The sequence below is a fragment of the Leucoraja erinacea genome, chromosome 1 (genome assembly GCF_028641065.1).
Source record: "Leucoraja erinacea ecotype New England chromosome 1, Leri_hhj_1, whole genome shotgun sequence".
Classification (NCBI taxonomy): Eukaryota; Metazoa; Chordata; class Chondrichthyes; order Rajiformes; family Rajidae; genus Leucoraja; species Leucoraja erinaceus.
In genome coordinates this window covers 108,654,189-108,674,493 of record NC_073377.1, presented here as the reverse complement: position 1 = coordinate 108,674,493, position 20,305 = coordinate 108,654,189, and the positions used below count along the sequence as shown (strand labels likewise).

Genomic DNA, 20,305 nt, shown 5'->3' with positions numbered 1-20,305 from the left:
CAACAGTAGATGGGGCAATCAGGAATTTATCTTTAATATAGACAATAGGTGCAGGAGTAGGCCATTTGTGCCAGCACCACCATTCAATGTGACCCACAATCAGTACCCCATTCCTGCCTTCTCCCCATATCCCCTGACTCCGCTATCTTTAAGAGCCCTATCTAGCTCTCTCTTGAAACATAGAAACTAGGTGCAGGAGGCGGCCAGCATCATTAGCTTTGATTTGTCATTTTCGCACCTTACCCTTCTATATCTCTAGACTCCCTCTCCCGACTCTCATTCTGAAAGTCTTGACCCGAAACATCACCCATTCCTTCTCTCCAGAGATGCTGCCTGTCCCGCTGAGTTACTCCAGCATTTTGTGCCTATCTTCGGTGTAAACAAGCATCTGCAGTTCCTTCCTACACATGGGAAAGGAACTGTTGTTGAATCTGGTAATATATGCTTCAAACTTATGCTCGATGGTAGAGAAAAGTGAGTGGTTCTTCATGATATTAAAAATAGAACAATATAGCACAAGACCAGGCCCTCGGCACATGAAGCCTGTGCTGAACAAGGCAGGTCTGTACTGTAGGAAGGAAGGAACTGCAGATGCTGGTTTAAACTGAGGACAGATACAAAAAGCTGGAGTAACTCAGCGGGTCAGGCAGCATCTCTGGAGGAAAGGAATAGGTGATGTTTTGAGTTACATAGAAACATAGAAATTAGGTGCAGGAGTAGGCCATTCGGCCCTTCGAGCCTGCACCGCCATTCAATATGATCATGGCTGATCATCCAACTCAGTATCCCGTACCTGCCTTCTCTCCATACCCTCTAATCCCCTTAGCCACAAGGGCCACATCTAACTCCCTCTTAAATATAGCCAATGAACTAGCCTCGACTACCCTCTATGGCAGAGAGTTCCAGAGATTCACCGCTCTCTGTGTGAAAAAAGTTCTTCTCATCTCGGTTTTAAAGGATTTCCCCCTTATCCTTAAGCTGTGACCCCTTGTCCTGGACTTCCCCAACATCGGGAGCAATCTTCCTGCATCTAGCCTGTCCAACCCCTTAAGAATTTTGTAAGTTTCTTTAAGATCCCCTCTCAATCTCCTAAATTCTAGAGAGTATAAACCAAGTCTATCCAGTTGAGACCCTTCTTCACACTGATAGTCAGGGGAAAGGAAAACACGAACCGGTGATGCAGTTTTCACCACCCTCTGCAGTGCTTTCCGGTCGGAGACAGAGCAGTTGCCATACCATATTGTGATACAGTTAGTAAGGATGCTCTCGATGGTGCAGCGGTAGAAGTTCACCAGAATCTGAGGAGACAGATGGACCTTCTTTAGTCTCCTCAGGAAGAAGAGACGCTGGTGAGCCTTCTTGACCAGTGTTGAGGTATTGTGGGTCCAAGAGAGGTCATCAGAGATGTTGATAGTGAGAGATGTAGAAGGTGATAGTGAGAGATATAGAACAAATAAATGAAATATATGCAAAAAGTAACGATAATCCAGGAAAGATAGACCCCACAATGGTCCAATGTTGGCTGTGTTTCAGGTGATAATGAGTTATACAGTGAAACTGAACAGCACTTTTGGTCTCCCCCCCTCCCTAATCATCATCCGGTTTCCATGCCTTATGACTGTGACTGTTTAAATGAAGGCACAACATTAACTACTCTCCAGTCTTCACCTTTCCCGTATGATTCATATATCTCAGCCAGTACGCCTGTAATTCTTCTCTAGATTCCCAGTGTCCTCGGATATATCTTACCAGACCTGGGTGATTTATCTGGAAACAGGACCTTCGGCCCAACTCAATCATTTTGACCTTTTATGCTTGTCTCATTTGCCTGTGTTTGACCCATACTGCTCTAAACTTTTTCCATCCATATAAAATGTTGACAATAAAAAAAATTGTGCCTCGTAGATTTGATTATTTCTTCTTCCCAATTGACAGCTTTACACTCTATTTTTTAATCTACTGTGGAAGCTCATAATGCAAGGTCATCCACTGCTCATTTAATGTCCCAGATTTCTGGACTGCAGCCAGAACTGATAGGTCTAAGTGATTTTTCCATTCTTCAGCAAAGTGCCCACAGGTCATATATAGCACCCCACTGTTGTCTCAGCTGTGATCAACTAAATGAGCACAAATTATTTATTGCCGCACAGACTTACCACAGAAAGCATGCATCTGGACTTGGACATTATTGAAGCTTAAGAATTAACAAGATTTACCATTGATATAAAATTAAATGTAACCCAAGAAGGTTTCTGAACTACATACAAAATTAGTTATGTTTTTCACATCATTTTATCAGGCAATTCTGTAAAATCTCATTCACACGTTCTTCTCTTCTTCCTTTTATCCAACACAATTCCTATGTTCTGGCCTCTGAGTAGTAGTCATTGCAATTAATTTTCACCTGGAATAAAATTGTGAGTGATGTGAAACTGTCCTCTGGACCAACAAGGCATTTTTGTTGTTTAGTCCACTGTCAAGGTTGCTGGAAAATTCGTGATAAAAATTGACTGACTGTGTGATTAACCTGTTCAGTTACTGTGTCAATTGTGGCCCTTTATAGCTTTATATTGCTATTCCTCTGGTAGCTATCCTATTAAATATGCAGCAATATGAATAATACTGCACATTCTCTACACTTAGTATGTGAAAGGACACTACACTACTTTTGTAGTATTATTTTGTTGCTATATACAGACTGGAGGCTCCATACTCAATTCAAGCACATTCTAGATTGACCCACATTTTTACCTAAAGATTGGGCAACTGCTTTGTTTAGAGTAACAAAAAAAAACAACTAAATTGGCAGAGATTTTTAAAGTATCTCCAAAGTTTAAAGTGTGTTCATTGCATGCTCTCTAGAATTTGCATCAGTGGGCATTTGCACCAAAGTGGATGCATCAGTTGAGACCATGGCATTTATTTTTGGGTTTTTTTAATATCCTTTTTGCAATTTTTTTGCACTTCTACGCTCCCATGCACTAATAATACATGGGGTCATAATTCCAATGGATGAATAACCAGATAGTTTTGGTGCTAAATCCAATGATGTTTAGCACAAGAACAGCTCTTTCTTTCTGCAGTATATATTCTAAACTTCATTGGAAACTTTAATTGCACTGGTGAGAATCATGACAGAAAGTTTGAGTATTTCATAATACCAAAGTTAGACCTTTATTTTATAATAGTAAATACTGGTGGCTCCTGATATTATTTCCACAATTATTTGTTCCTTTAGATGGCAATCAAGCGTAGACTTTTGGTTCTATCTATTTGCTGGAGGAAACACCATAAACAACGAATTAGTCAGCGTCACCATGGCTGTTATCATTCGTCATTTTCAAGCACTTTATCCATACAACGGGAAATACATGCTTCCCGCGTTTTCAGAACGCAATTCTGTTGTTAAACTGGAAATATATTTAAGGCACAGCATAAATGTGGATTTATTAAAATGACGCAAACCTATTTGTCATTTATTCTTTACACATGAACATTTCTGCTCATGTAGCTAAAATAACTGGAGTTTTGTTTGGAGGTACAGCATAGAAACAAGCCCTTCGCTTCGGCCCACTGAGTCCACACAGATAATTGATCACCCGTTTACACTAGTTCCATGTTATACCACTTTCTCTGCAAAATTTTACAGGGACCAATTAACCTACAAACCCGCACATCTTTGAGATGTGGAATGAAACCGGAGCACCCTGTGGAAACCCCACGGCCACATGGAGACCGTACAAACCCCACACAGACAGCAGCTGAGTCAGGGTCGAACCCGGGTCTTTGGAGCTGCGAGGCAGCAACTGCGCCACTGTGTCAGGGCCCTGATTATTGAATGATTTACGTTGGACTCTAATAATTATCATTTTACAATGTAATTTTCATTTTTAATGTTTAAAAACGTAATATCGCTGTGTTATATACTAGTGGGATTATATTTATAAATGTAGAAAACATACGAAGTGTAACATATAATTACCGGGAACAAAACCATTTATTATGTTTTGATCAGTTTTGATAAGACTGATAATTAAGCAACGGCCGTCATTATAAGGTATTAGCGTGCTAAATCCTCTGCAGCACGCGTCTTGCCACTAAAAGCTTTCTGCCCCACCTTGTTCTTGAGCGTGGGAGCAGAATGACAGATCGGAGCGGTTGTCCGTCCACCATTCTGCACTGTGCGTGATCACATCAGCGTGTTGTTGTCGGGCACTGACGCCGGCTCCCGGACTAGCTGAGTGGAGGACCGCCTGTGCCGACAGCGGCTGCCGCAGTCACCCGGGCGCACGGACATACAGCCAGGGTTTTGGCAACGCCACAAGGTCAAGCTCTATCTACACCCCCTCCCCCCAAAAAAGTCATCCTCCATCAACCACCTCATTATCCCTCCCCGAGCTTTCATCAGCCGAGTACAAAAACAACCCAGTCAAAGGAGAGCAAAGCCAGGGAAGCAGACGCTGCAGCGAGCGAGGGCGAGAGAGCGCGGTGCAGACGTGCTGCCACAGATCGCCTTTCACAACAGACTGAGGGAGTGAAGAAAATGGCTTCTTCTCCACCCTCCGCCTCTTCCTCCTCCTCCTCCCCGCAGGGAGGCGGTACTTCTCCAAACCCGCCAGACCGCATTCGCCAGGTGGGTTGTAATGATTGCAAAACATTGTTTTTTTTGGGGGGAGAGGTCGGGGCAGAATATTTTTTTTCCGCAGCTATATTCTGTACCTTGTTCCAAGACAACAGCCCTCGTCCGCCAGACAGAGAAAGGCCTTCTCGTCCGAATCCGCCCCGGAGGCTGACAGGCAATGGCGTTGCCAGGGTTACCAAATATCTTTGAGTCCACGTTGATGTGGGGAAAATGCTGGTCTAGTCAAAAGTGTTCAATTATATAGAAAATGAGCACACGGAGCATTACAATTCTTACTTGGTTTAAAGGTCCGTAAATGCAATAAAGTACAGATTACCACAATACCGTAAAAACACCCGAAGTCTGAGGTGCAATTAAAGACACATTTCATAAAAGATTACAATTGATGAGGACAGTGTTGTGTAGTGTTCAAGAGCCTAATGGTTGATGGAAAGAACCTTTGAACCTGTTAGCCACCGTTTTCAGCTTCGTACCTTCTTGATAAATGGTAGCAGCGAATTGGGAGTGTAGCCAAGTTGCTATGAGCCTTTGATTATATTGGTGGCATTTCTTCCGTGAGCTCCCTTTGGTGGGGAGCTCAGTACCTGTGATGGATTGGGGAATTTCTACCACCCTCTGTAGTCACGCCTTCCTGGTTTATCTAGCGGTCAAGTGCAGATATTGTGTGTGTGTGGTCTCAGCAGCAAGAGTGGGGTGTTGACAAAGCAGGTGCTGGTGCGCATACATGCTTGGCAGATATTACCAGTCTAAACCCTATTTCCCTTTTCCAGGCACACAACATGAAATAATGAAATTCCAGATTAAAATTTGTCATTCAAATTCTTTCAGTGCTGAAAGAATTGAAAATGCAAAATTAGTAGGTATGTTTTGTATTTGGGGGCACATTTAGCATTTGTTATTGCTAAGAATGACAGTCTGAAGAAACTGATTTATTGCCAGAGATATTACTCCATAATTGTTTCTAACAACATTTTTTCCTATCCTGTAGGTTTATTAAGTTAATCGAAATGAACAGGTACAAAATGGGAAGGTATCTGATGCTTGCGTAGTTTAAACATTATCACTTTGCCCTGTTCATTGCATTTCATTTGTGTTTAGATAGTATAGCCTAGCAAATATTTGATAAAGCAAATCAATGAATAAAACAGAGATGCACAGTATTGCCCATGGAAATACAGGATTAATTTATATTAATGATGTGCAATTTATTGTAAATTGTCAGTTCTGTACTGTATTTACTTTTTAAAAGCACAGTTGCCCAGAGTTTGTGGCTATAACAACAGCCAAATTGGCAGCAGTTATTGCGATTGGTCTGTTACACTGACAACAAACTCAAAGTTACAATACACACATTTCACATTCTATAAGATACCCTCTCATCCTTCGAAATTCCAGCGAATACAAGCCCAGTCGACATTTCATCATATGTCAGTTCCGCCATCCCAGGAATTAACCTGGTGAACCTACGCTGCACTCCCTCAATAGCAATAATGTCCTTCCTCAAATTAGGAGACCAAAAATACCCACAGTACTCCAGGTGCTGTCTCAGCAGGGTCCTGTACAACTGCAGTAGGACCTCCTTGCTCCTAAACTCAAATCCTCTCACAATGAAGCCCAACATGCCATTAGCTTTCTTCACTGCTTGCTGTACCTTCATGCTTACTTTAAGTGACTGATGTACAAGCACACCCAGGTCTCGTTGCACCTCCCCTTCTCCTGATCGGTCACCATTCAGATAATAATCTGTCTTCCTGTTCTTGCCACCAAAATGGATAACTTTATATTTATCCACATTATACTGTATCTGCCATGCTTCTGCCCACTCACCCGACCATCCAAGTCGCCCTGCAACCTCATAGTATCCTCCTCGCATTTCACACTGCCACCCAGCTTTGTGTCATCCGCAAACGTAGAGATGTTACATTTAATTCCCTCCTCTAATTCATTACTATATATTGAAAACAACTGGGGTCCCAGCACCGAGCTTTGCGGCACCCCACTAGTCACTGCCTGCCATTCTGAAACAGACCCGTTAATTCCTACTCTTTGTTACCTTTCTGCCAACCAGTTCTCTATCTATGTCAATACCCTACCCCCCTTACCATGCACTCTAATTTTGCCCACTAATCTCTTGTGTGGGACCTTGTCAAAGACTTTTTGAAAGTCCAGACTTTTTGAAAGGAGAGGGACAGAAGGCAGGGGGAGAGGGAGCGAGGGCTGGGGAGAGGGAGCGAGGCCGCGGGAGAGGGAGAGGGCGAGGGAGAGAGGGGGGAGAGGGAGCGAGAGGGCAGGGGGAGAGGGAGCGAGAGGGCAGAGGGAGAGGGAGCGAGAGGGCAGGGGGAGGGCGAGAGGGCAGGGGGAGTGTGAGAGAGGGCAGGGGAGAGGAGAGAAGGCAGGGGGGAGAGGGTGAGAGGGAGAGAGGGCAGGGGAGAGGAAGAGAGGGCAGGGGGAGAGGGAAAAAACTGTGGTTAATCTTTTAAAATTGTAAAGAAATTAAAAACCGGTAAGTCTTTCAATAAATTTAATCTTGAAATGAAAAAACGGTGTAACAGTGAAGTAATTAAAAAGCGTGAAAATGGCGAATTGTAAAAAACCCTAGTCTTTGAAAATAAATGTTATCTTTAAGAATCAGTATTTATCTTTAAAGATGTGGAAGTCAGCATGAAGCATCGTTCATCAAAGTGAGAATGACCATTGAGAATGTTCTGGAAATGCGAGCCGGGGAGCTCGGCAGCTCGGATACATCTTTTGAATAATGGGGGCGGTGGGATGGGTGACGTCACTCGCAGCAAGTGGGAGAGAGGAGGGGGGGAGGAGAGGGGAAGGGGCTGAGGAGGGGATGGGAAGAGGGGGGTGGGAGAGAGGTGAGGGGGAGTGGGAGTGAGGTCCGGGGGAGTGTGAGAAAGGACTGCGAGTAGGGCAACTTCATCTCCGGCAACGTCTTTAGAATAACGGGGGAGGGGGGGGGAGGGGGGGGGGGGGTGGGGTCACTCATTGACTCAATGTCACACAATGACTCACAAGACAGCAGCAAACAGACCCATTGTGACGTCATCAGCGAAGGACTCGTTTTTATTTCAAAGTTTTTTCCGATTTTTGAGTATTTTCTTTAATAACTCAAGAAATAAAGCATGACATTGTCAGATAAGGCGATTTTGGACTCCAGGGGAAAAAATCTCTACCGGAATATGTAATTTTTTTTTACTGTTGGCGAGTCGTTTTTTTCGAGAAGTTGTGATCACACACACACACACGCACGCACACACACACACATCCACATACAAGATCAGAGTTTTATAAGTATAGAGGTGTTAATTTACTAGTATCATGTAAGTTTATAGTAATGGTATCTTGCACGTTATCTTGTGTGTGGGGGAGGGGAGGGGGAGGTGTGTGGGAGAGCAGGAGGTGTGGGAGAGCGGAGGTGTGTAGGCGAGGAGGGGTGTGGAGGGACAGGTGTGGGGGAGGTGATGGAGGAGGGGGGGTGTGGGGGGGGTGGGTGTGGGGGTGGGTGGGTGTGATGGGGTGGGGAGGGGGATGTGGGGGAGGGGGTGTGGAGGAGGGGGGGTGTGGGGGAAGGGGGTGAGGGGAGGGGGGGTAGTCACAGCAGATGCAGCTCGCACCTTTAGCTTTCAGCCTCACGCAGCAGATCCCGATCCCACTCTGGCTTCACTCAGAGGCTTCCCAACTCAGCAGCTTCCGGCTCGTCGTGCTGGTCGCCGCAGAAGCAGTCCGCACGCTGCTCACTATCCGCAAGCTGATCAACACATTCCGCACCTTCAGCTTTTTATTCTCCTCGCTGCCGTTATCGACAGCGGGTGCCGGGTGCGGCGGTTTGTACGATTTTTAAACCTTCATAATTTTTGTACTATTTCGCCGATTGGAACAAAACTTATTTGATGCAGCAGAGGAGAATGGTGAGTAAGGTGGTGAAAACACGTAGCGCTATGGGGATATTTTTTGTGCAAATTTAAAAACAACGCAAACCAGAAGAGGACAAGATGAGAGTTTTAGTAATAGTATCGATATCTGTACTCGCCTCTTGCACCATATTTTTGCTCATTATTCCTGACCTTCTATTTCACTTTTTCATTAGTAATTCCTGCCACATTGAAGGACTATAAAGATACAGTTTGTTGATTAATTATGTAACTCTTACAGTGTGTTCTACCAGTAAAACATTTGTAAAACAGACTTGTGGAACATTATGGTTTTAATTTTAAAATAAACCAAAACTTTTTATAAAATCGTAGATAAACTGAAATTTTCGAAGCCTGACATAACTGTACCCAGATTTCCAGAGAACCTGCGGCTGTCAACAGATGCAAGGGGCCCAGTCTTGCATCAAATGATTTTATTAACCTTTCTTTTATAATTATTTAAATAGAATAATGGTTTTGAAACATCATTGTTGTGAATGCTACATAAACGAGGCAAATAACATTTAGAGCCATACTGGATGATATAATAAATATTGATTTTAAGTCTGTTAAATGTAAAACAGTGTAATTCTACGATTGTCTTATCATGCTGAAAATGAGAATGCAATGTGCTGATAGCACAAACAAGAGCTGTATCCTACAATGGCAGAATGGAGATTTGTACCAAAGATTACCAAAGCAATGATATAGCATGGTTAATCTAATCAAATCTGCAATCATGAAGCAACAGAGACGGGTGAATCTGGGTTCCATTTATGCAGCTTACTGCTGTCGGATAAATAGCATTATTGAGAAAGGCCAAGGAGCAGCATGTTTGATTTTCTGTTTTCAGAGAGAATCTGTGCAATATCCTTCACTTTAAAGGTTTAATGACAGAAAATGCAAAACAATCATAGACACAAAATGCTGGAGTAACTCAGCAGGACAGGCAGCGTCTCTGGAGAAAAGGAATTGGTGACATTTCAGGTCAAGACCCTTCTTCCGTCTGAGATGAAGAAGACATCTTCATGTCTCTCCAGAGATGCTGCCAGTCCCGCTGATCAACAAACACCAGATGTCTTACCCCAAGGCATTTACCAACATTGCTGGGGACTTCAATAAGGCAAACCTAAAGAAATCACTCCCTAACTTCCACCAACATGTCTCCTGCTGCACCAGAGGACCTAACACCCTCGACCACTGCTACACCACCATCAAGAATGCCTATCGTTCTATCCCTCGCCCTCACTTCGGTAAATCCGACCATACCGCGGTGCTGCTTCTTCCTGCCTACAGGCAGCAATTGAAGAGCGCACTCCCAGGGGTGAGGACTGTACAGAGCTGGGGGGGGGGGGGGGGGGGGGGGGGGGGGGGGGGGGGGGGGGGGGGGGGGGGGGGGGGGGGGGCAGAGGAACAACTCCAGGACTGTTTGGAGTCTGTGGACTGGGCAATGTTCAAGGACTTGGCAACAGACTTGAACGAATACGCCACAATCGTTACAGACTTCGTAAAGAAATGTGTGGAGGACTGCATCCCCACAAAAACCTTCCGAGTGTTTCCCAATCAGAAACCTTGGATGAACTTTGAGATCCGCACTCTTTTGAAGTCCAGGCACAGGGCATTCACTTCCGATGATACAGTGGCCTACATGAAGTCCAGATACGACCTTGGTAAGGCCATCAAAAAGGCCAAAAGGGACTTCTGCTCCAAGCTGGAGGATGAGACAGATGTTCGGCAGCTCCTACAAAGCGAAACCAGGAGGCAGCTCTAATGTTGGCAAAACATCACTGCCTGACGAGCTCAATGCGTTTTACGCACACTTTGATAGGGAGAATATTGATGTGTCTTCCCGATCCCCCATTCGCTGTGATGGCATTTCAGTCTCAGTTACAGAGGCCGACGTCAGGAAATCCTTCAGAGGGGTGAACCCCCGAAAAGCACCTGGACCTGATGGTATACTCGGTCGTGTTCTTAAAAACCTGTGCGGACCAACTGGCTGGAGTTTTTACGGACATTTTCAACCTCTCACTTCTGAGGTCCCCACCTGCTTTAAAAGGGCATCAATTATACCAGTGCCCAAGAAGAGCAAGGTGACGTGCCTCAATGACTATCGACCAGTGGCACTAACGCCGGTGGTGATGAAGTGCTTTGAGAGGTTGATCATGGAGCAAATCAACTCCTACCTCGACAAAAACCTGGACCCACTGCAGTTCGCTTACCGCCACAACAGATCAACGGTGGATGCAATCTCGCTGGCCCTCCACTCCGCTCTGGACCACTTGGACAACAAAAACTCATATATCAGGCTGTTATTCATTGATTACAGCTCGGCATTTAACACAATCATCCCCTCCAAGCTGGTTACCAAACTCGCAGAACTGGGTCTCTGTACATCCCTCTGCAATTGGATCCTCGACTTCCTCACTCACAGACCACAGTCTGTTCGTATTGGCGGAAATGTGTCAGCCTCGATAACAATCAGCACGGGAGCACCTCAAGGCTGTGTGCTCAGCCCCCTGCTGTACTCACTCTATACTCATGACTGCGTAGCCAGTCACAGTGCGAACTCCATCATCAAGTTCGCTGATGACACCACTGTTGTGGGACGTATCACTGATGGGGATGAGTCAGAGTATAGAAGAGAGATCGAGCAACTGTCCATATGGTGCCAGTGCAATAACCTGGCCCTCACCACCAACAAAACCAAGGAACTGATTGTGGACTTTGGAAGGACTAGGAGGGGAACCCACAGCCCCATTTATATCGACTCCTCAAGAGCTTCAAATTCCTGGGCGTGCACATCTCTGAAGATCTTTCCTGGTCCGAGAACACTAATGCAATTGTCAAGAAAGCTCATCAGCGCCTCTACTTCCTGAGAAGATTACGGAGAGTCGGTTTGTCAAGGAAGACTCTCTCTAACTTCTACAGGTGCACAGTAGAGAGCATGCTGACCAGTTGCATCGTGGCTTGGTTCGGCAATTTGAGCTCCCTGGAGAGGAAAAGACTACAAAAAATAGTAAACACTGCCCAGTCCATCATCGGCTCTGACCTTCCTTCCATCGAAGGGATTTATCGCAGTCGCTGCCTCAAAAAGGCTGGCAGTATCATCAAAGACCCACACCATCCTGGCCACACACTCGTCTCCCTGCTACCTTCAGGTAGAAGGTACAGGAGCCTGAAGACTGCAACAACCAGGTTCAGGAATAGCTACTTCCCCACAGGCATCAGGCTATTAAACCTGGCTTGGACAAAACTCTGATTATTATGAACTCATATTCTGTTATTTGCACTTTATCAGTTTATTTATTCATGTGTGTGTATATTTATATTATGGTATATGGACACACTTATCTGTTTTGTAGTAAATGCCTACTATTTTCTGTGTGTTTAAGCAAAGCAAGAATTTCATTGTCCTATACAGGGACACATGACAATAAACTCACTTGAACTTGAGTTACTCCAGTATTTTGTGTCTATCTGTGATTTAAACCAGTATCTGCATTTCTTTCTTACACGTAAAATTGTATTGGGAAGGGTGATTATAAGGTGATGGGTTGTATATATGACTAAGATACTGTATAGTATATGAGGGTTTTTTCTTTTCTTTTTTCTTTTTTTCTCTTTTTAGTATGGCTTTGTAAATATTTGATCAGTGTATAAATGTAAATAATTTGGTGTACATATGGTGTACATATAGCTGCTAAATTTGTATAAGATAATTATAATCAGTTGAATAAGGGGTGGGAATTAATAAGCTTTGGCTTCTTCCTGCTCCTTTTCGGACACATACGATTTCATTTATTTATCGATATTGTTTATGACACTTTATAAATATTCTTGTTTTGTTTTTTTGTATGCTGTTTCACACTTGCTTTTTATTCTTTTATTCTGTTCGAAATAAAGAATTAATTAAAACAAATAATAATAATAAGTAAATAAAATAAAACAGTGGTTGAGGTATGTTTCCTGAATTGGAGAATCAAAATGCCATGCCCACACGGGTATGAACCAAATAATGCAATGTTTGGGCAAGGTCATGAATGTAAATGTAGACAGGTTGATTAATAAGTTTGCAAATTACACCAAGATTGCTGGGGTCACGGACTGTGAGGATAACAATCAAGGTACACAGTGGGATATAGATCAGCTATAGAAATGGGTGGGGAAAAGAGAGATGAAGTTTAATCTGAGCAAGTGCGAGGTGTTCCACTTTGGGAGGTTAAGTGGAAGGAAAAATATGCAATTAATGGCGTGACCCTCAACAGCATTGAAGTAGAGACAGATCGTGTGGTCTTAGTACATAGCTCCCCGAAAGTGGCAACACAAGTAGATAGAGTGGCAAAGAAGGCATCTGGCATGCTTGCCTTCACAGGTCAGGGCATAGAGTATAAGTGTCAGGATGTCATTATGTAGGTTTATAGCACTTTCGTTAGGCTACATTCGGAGTATTGCATGCAGTTCTGGTCACCCCATTACAGGAAGGATGTGGGGGCTTTGGAAAGGGTGCAGGAGGGGTTTGCCAGAATGTTGGAACGATGTAGAAACAAGGAACTGTTTACAATTGTTTACACTAAAGCACACAATTGTTCCTCCTACACAATAGGAGGAACAGCACTTCATATTTCACTTGGGCAGCTTACACCCCAGCAGTATGAATATTAACTTCTCGAACTTCAAGTTACTGTTAAGGTTCATTTCTTCAAACAGACAACTCACAAACTGTTAGATAAACCAACACAGGCTTTACTGATCATTTAGCCAGCGAGAGTGCGAGGGAACACAAAGTCAAGTATGCAACAGATACTTAACCCTCGCCCCCCACCTCCCCTCCCAGGCCAGCACTCTAATGAATGAAGACATCCAACATCTTTTATAGTGTTTTGGAAACGTAGTCACATGTTTATACAGAAATGACGTCTAACACAAATAAATCACAGGCTCTACCCATTCAAAGTATTCTTGTCACTGATATAATACTTTTTGCCATCCTGTGGTTCTATCAATCATAAACTGTTGATCACAATTATTGAAACAAGAACTTAGTCAAGAAGCACAACATTTAAGATTCCTTCTTAACAATGTATTCTTCGATGTTAGCTACCAACCAGAAGTTCTTGTTTACAGAGAATACCAACTCCAAAGGAAACGCATCCTCTCTCAAGGCTTCTGTTTACTAACAAATTTGACTATAAAATAGTCTTGCTCTTTTTTTTAAATCCAAATTAATAACATGGATGATCAATAACTGATATGCGAGCACTCACTCTTGTGGCACAAGTGGCATTCTGGAAATTTGAAAATGTAAGAAAAAGGGGTAGGCCATTTAGGACTGAGATATTGGCTTATCCAATCTCATCTAACACATGGCTGTGTGGCATCCAAGTCTCTTTTTGAACTCAATTCAAAAGATAACAAAATAGGAAGAAAACATACTTAAAACACCAATAAGACAAAACAAACAACCTACATTTTTTTCATCTTTAATGAATGAATGAATGAATGTTTGTTGGCCAAGTATTCACATACAAGGAACTTGTCTTGGTGCTCCGCCCACAAGTGACAACATGACATACAGCAACAGTTGAAAGTTAAGAGAAAATAAAGAATAAACTAAATTTTCATAGATTACTAACACATTTGCAAAGAACAATGGAAATGAAAATAACCTTGTGTTCCACCTCCACCTCCACACAACAACTGACTTCTTAAATAGACACATACTACCTCTTAAAACACATTAGTCTCCACATGGATTTCTTACGTAGAAGAGCAAAAGCTCATTCAATTACATCCTATTTCATCTGAATTATAGGAGTAATTCAACATTTACCAGAACCCGTTCTACAAACACATAACAATCTTTAAACTTACAAACTTACTTGCTTTATGCCTTTTTTCTGTGACATTCACTCACAAGTTGCCACACCTCACACCACACACTGGCGACAGATAGCACAATGGGCTAATAGTTCGGCTGGTGACCGGAAGGTAGCCGGTTCAAATCCCGCTTGGAGTGCATACTGTCGTTGTGTCCTTGGGCAAGACACTTCACCCACCTTTGCCTGTAATGGAATGTTACGGCGGTAGGCGCGGGCACACCGCGACGCCCTGTGTCTCCCTTTCAAGGGAGATGCTAAAAATGCATTTCGTTGTCTCTGTACTGTACACTGACAATGACAATAAATTGAATCATTTCATTTTTCATTTTTTCATTTCATTTCATTTCATTTCATTTCATTTCTCATGCAATATACTAAATCTCATTGATATTCACACTTTAAAACAATAACATTGCCACTCAAAAATAAAACAGTTATATACACCTCAAGGAAATCATTCTAACTCTTAAATACGTTCATAAGCTTGCCACCATTTCACACATTTACTGAATTAACATGGAATTTTCACAAAGAAAAATGGGCATCACAATTAGGTTTTTTAAATTGTAAGGTGTATCTCTATTTTTTTTTCTCTTCTTCCCAGCATGCGTAAGGGAGTGTATATAAAATAACAGGCAGAAAAACATCAATTACACAAATTTGTCCAAGAGGGGTGTGAGCCAGAGTCCCGTGGTGGAATCGATGGCACAGCCCTCTCGTTTTCCATGGTCGTAGCGCATGGTGCCGTCCCTCTATAATTCCTAAACCTCCCTCATTTGTCTGACAAGATCGTTCTGTCTACTAGAATCTTTGGTTCTATGGGGACCAATGTACAAATTTTGCAAGCTAGGACATTCCCCTGGGAAACTTTGTTATGGCCACTCATACGGTTATTGCTCTTAATAATGGCTAGGTGGACTGGGAAGGCTGAGGCTAGTGTAGTTCAGCGTTTTCTTTAAGTTGTGAAAGTCTTTTTGTTGGAATGAGAGAGTTAAAAATGAAAAAGAATTAACCAAGCCCAAAAAGCCTTCATCTGCTAGGCATGGGTGGGCCGGTATGATTCACAATAGGATTGTCCAATTCCCTGTCAATCAGGATCCTGGGCGCTGTGATTGTACAGTGATCCAGATTGTGATTGGTCAGACTCCCTGTCATTCAGGATGTTGCCACACCCCTCAACCATTGGGTCACAAACTCTCTTCTCTGTCTCTCTGTCCAGCAGAGGCGAGCTATGTGCCAAAAGTGATTCAAAGTTCGAAGACAAGTTTGTTTTAAACGGTATAGGCTGTTGGCTTATGATTTAAAGTTCTTGATCAGCCTCAATTCTCATGCTTTTTTTCCTTCTCCAATCTTCTTTAATTTATCTGCTGTATCTCTCTCTGTTCATCTGTGTTGTTTAACTCTCTCACTGCTGAATCCAATTACTGCTCCTTCTGCCTCAGCCTTTCCCCTTCTTTTTCATCTGCCTTTTCAGTCTCCGAGTCGCTATCAGTATCATTTTTGTCTAGGGGTGTCCTTTCCTGTAGGGGTGCTGGAGCTTTCCCCCTCCCAGCAGGATCTTGTATGGGGAGGTGGTCTACACTATTCCTGACTTTATTCCTTCATTCCCCCTCTTATATAAACCGGGTCGCCCTGTCAGACAAGGGGTCTCTAGAGAACTTACCGGAACCGGATTTGTTCGAAACCATTAATTGCTTGTTTTCTGAACTCTTCTTATCAGCGCTTCCTCTCTCTAACTTGGCCATTTTCACTTGTTCCCCTGCCCACTGGCATTCTAGCTGTAACACTTTCCATCCTTTCATAGTGCCATCCTTTTTCCTTAACTCTAACCCTCTCTCCTCATACTTCTTCTCTGTCTCCACTTGCCATTCCTTAATTCTCTTTTTCCATTTCTTTCCTGCGACTCTTTCCCATATCAACATCTCTGCTCATACCAACTACTTTCCCAGTAGCAAAAATCTCAGTACAGTTGGTCTTACCTTCGTTGTCTGCATCTAAGGATTTCGGCAGGACACCAGATCAATCTACTACGAAGGACCTAAGTTTTCCCGGGAGCTTCTTCGGGTGGTCGGTCTCAAGGGGCCGACTAGTGCACTTTTTTCTCCCCATCCGACCCCAGTCAAACTACGGCCTTTTACTCAGTTGTCTGTTGATGGTCCCAGCGAAATCCTGCCGACTACGCCAATGTTAAGGTTCATTTCTTCTCACAAACTGTTAGATAAACCAACACAAGCTTTACTGATCATTTAGCCGGCGAGAGTTCTAGGGAATACAAAATCAAGTATGCAACAGATACTTAACGGCCCCAGGTCAGCACTCTAATGAATGAAGACATCCAACATCTTTCATAGTGTTATGGAAACATAGTCACATGTTTATACAGCAAGATGTCTAACACAAATAAATCACAGGCTCTACGCATTCAAAGTATTCTTGTCACTGATACAATACTTTTGCCATCCTGTGGTTCTATCAGTCATAAACCGTTGATCACAAATATTGAAACAGGAACTTAGTCAAGAAGCACAACATTTAAAATGCCATCTTAATAATGTATTCTTCAATGTTAGCTTCCAAGCAGAAGTTCCTGTTTACAGAGAATACCAACTTCAAAGGAAACACATCCTCTCTCAAGGCACCCAGCACCTTTTCAGGAAGTACATCCTCTCCCACCATTGTAGACGGTATTCTACTTGGCACATAACAGGAAACAGTTTGAATGCGGTTTGAATGCTGGCCTCCAATTTCCTGATTCCCACATCTTTGCAATTTCAGCTTACCCAAAGAAGTCAAATTCATCTTTACTTAATAAAATACATAAAATATTATAACCTATTTCATTATTACCGATGATATTATCATTACCCTTGCTTTCCCTCTCTCTCCATCCCTCCCCATTCCCAGTTCTCCGACCAGTCTGACTGTCCTTCTGGTTACATTGTAACTTTGCTTTGTTCCCGATGTTGGGGAAGTCCAGAACAAGGGGTCACAGTTTTAGGATAAGGGGGAAATCTTTTAGGATCTTACTTGGATGACCGAGATGAGGAAAACATTTCTTAATAAATTTTTCACACATCTCATTTACATCAATTTATAGGCCCAAATGGAAGGAATTTAGTGTTCAATTGCTGTAAATTAAAGTCAATTTCAAATCAGCTTTCTAGAGTGGTGAATCTCTGGAATTCTCTGCCACAGAAGGTAGTTGAGGCCAGTTCATTGGCTATATTTTAAGAGGGAGTTAGATGTGGCCCTTGTGGCTAAAGCTGGGATCATTTGGGGGTATGGAGAGAAAGGCAGGTTCTTACAGGATACTGAGTTGGATGATCAGCCATTTGAATGGCGGGGTCTTTCAGCGATTTTTCCATGGCTCGAACAGGATTGCAACGCCTAGTAAAAATCGCGGCCTACTCCTGCACCTAGGTTTTTCTAGATGTTTACTCCGATCTCCATCTAACGAATGGTGCACCTATTTTCTATGTTTCTATTTTTTCTTTTTCGATCTAACAATGTCTATTCTAAATCTGTATCTCTTTTGATCTCTTACACTTCCTGACCTCTGTAACTCCGTCTCCCCTGATGCTCAGTCTGAAGAAGGGTCTCGACCCGAAACGTCACCCATTCCTCTATCCAGAGATGCTGCCTGTCCCGCTAAGTTATTCCAGCATTTTGTGTCTATCTTCAGTGTAAACCAGCATCTGCAGTTCATTCCTACACAGAACCTTCTTCTGTCTGAAGAAGGGACCCAACCCAAAAGTCCATGTTCTCCAGAGATGCTTCTTATCCAACTGAGTTGCTCCAGCATTTTGTGTCCTTTTCATGTTCATAAGTCATAGGAGCAGTATTAGGCCATTCAGCATATCAATTATGGCTGATCGATCTTCCCCTCTCAACCCCATTCTCCTACCTTCTCCCCATAATCTTTGATACCCTTATTAATCAGGACCCTGTCAATCTCTGATTTAAAAATGCCCAAAGACCTGGCCTCCCACAACCACAACCACAGATTCATCACCCTCTGGCTAAATAAATGTCTCCTCATCTCCTTTCTAAATATACTTAACAGAATGTTGTATTGATTAGTGGGTATCAGCTATAGGGAGAGGTTGGACATACAAAGATTGTTTTCTCTTTGGAAAGCCAGAGGTGGCGGGAAGACCTGATACAAGTATATAAAATTATGAGAGACATAGATAGGGTAGACAATCTCAACCACTTTCCCAGAGTGGAAATGTCAAAGACTAGCAGGCATAGCTTTAAGGTGAGAGGGGCAAAGTTTAAAGATGTGTAGTACAACTTTTTTTTTACATAGAGGATGGTGAGTGCTTGGAATGTGCTGCCAGGGGCGTTGATGAAGGCGGATACGATGGTGATATTTAAGGGTTTTTTAGATAGTCATATGGATATGCAAGATTGGAGAGAGGGATTCTGCACAGGGAGATAAGTGATGGTCTTGGCATTATGTTCGGCACAGACATTGTTTGCCATAGGACCTGTTGTATTGTGCTGTATTGTTTTATGTCTCTAAACAGCATTAATTCCTGCTTCTAGCACGTTGCAAGTTGGTGTTAAACAATTGAATTGGAGATTCGTAAAATTAACCGCATTAGTTGCCTGCTAGAGGGAGATGCAGATTTTATGGGGCGGAGAGAGATGGATGTACTGTCCCATAAGAAGCTATAAAATGTGGTCAGACTGAGGAGGAGGTGGGAGTTAAGACTGCTATTGGGAAGGCAATGTCTTTTCATTTTCATTTTTAAACATCCCAATTTTTAACATACAGTAAACAGTGATCAGATAAAAAAATCACAGATGAGTATCTATATTTTGTTAATTTAGAGCAGAAAAATCTAATATCAATTTGGATTTCATTGCATAACAGCACTAAATGTTTATACTGAAAATTAGTACAATTTCATTTCTGTAAATGTGAGTAGTTTTGCAGAAACATTAACATGTTAGAATGTTGCACAGTCATCAATACCTTCTGCAGATAAGAGCCAATGATATCCTTGCAGCATATTATGTTTCAGATATTATTTTAAAAGGCAATTAGAAATGTATCCGGTTATATTGTTCTAATATGTGCAGAGGCAGGGTTCCATTATTACATTGGAAATATGTGTTGATCAGACAAATAGTGATTAAGAAGCAACTGATTTTAGAAGATTACTATTTATTAATGTTTTCTTGAATCGTGGTTCAGCAGAATGCGAGTATGGACAAAGTCCAAGTCTTGAATACATAACTTAAATTACGTATTATTACCTCAGAATAGCATCAACTCAGGAGCATCAACTTAAGATTTCATGTTAGAAATCCCATAAAAATTACATAATTCCCCATGCAGTTCTTCTTCAACCAACTATAACCCGTGTTCGCATTTAAATGTTACTAGACCAATGTGAAGAGGAGGGGGAAGGGGAGAGAGGGAAAAGAGAGTGTGGGATAGTAGTTGGACAGTGGTAGGGGGCGGTGGAATATTGGGTCTGGTGGAGGGGGTAGGGTGATGGGGAAATAGTGGGGACGGTCGAGTGAGTTTACATTTCTGAAGCGAGGGGCATAAAACCGGTATGTGGATTGGTTGAGATCTGCCTCAGATTGATCGGTTTATGGTGTGTTTTAATATCTTGTTGGGTGGTGGGGAGGATCGAGGTGGTAAATGTAGGAGAAATATTTTTCTGGATGTGAGGCGGTCGCTGTCTTAGTTTCCTTCGGAGTATTAGCCGCACTTTTTAGTTATAGTGAGGTGAGAAACGAGTTTTAGTTTGTTTGCTAGTTGCCACTACGCGAGTTATGAGTGGGGCGCGTTTTAGTGTGGATGTTGGTATGATACAGTGGAATGGGGTTTGGGTTGGGGATCTATC

The 20,305-nt window shown here is 42.7% G+C and overlaps 2 protein-coding genes across 4 annotated transcripts in view; one reads left to right on the top strand and one right to left on the bottom strand.

Moving 5' to 3' along the window:
- The window catches only part of map9 (microtubule-associated protein 9), a 95,153-nt gene extending 90,384 nt beyond the window's left edge, over window positions 1-4,769 (bottom strand). Inside the window, exon 1 of one of the 2 annotated variants that reach the window (XM_055641030.1) lies at window positions 4,720-4,769. The gene's annotated coding sequence lies outside the window, so the exon portion shown is untranslated. The remainder of the gene's footprint in view (window positions 1-4,719) is intronic. The other variant, XM_055641076.1, reaches the window with a different exon arrangement.
- Window positions 2,836-20,305, top strand: part of LOC129700480 (ankyrin-2-like) — a 634,003-nt gene continuing 616,533 nt past the window's right edge. For both annotated transcript variants that reach the window (XM_055641008.1, XM_055640993.1), the window contains exon 1: window positions 2,836-4,633. In XM_055641008.1, the coding sequence (XP_055496983.1) occupies window positions 4,544-4,633 (90 nt within the window). In that variant the 5' untranslated portion in view covers window positions 2,836-4,543. The remainder of the gene's footprint in view (window positions 4,634-20,305) is intronic.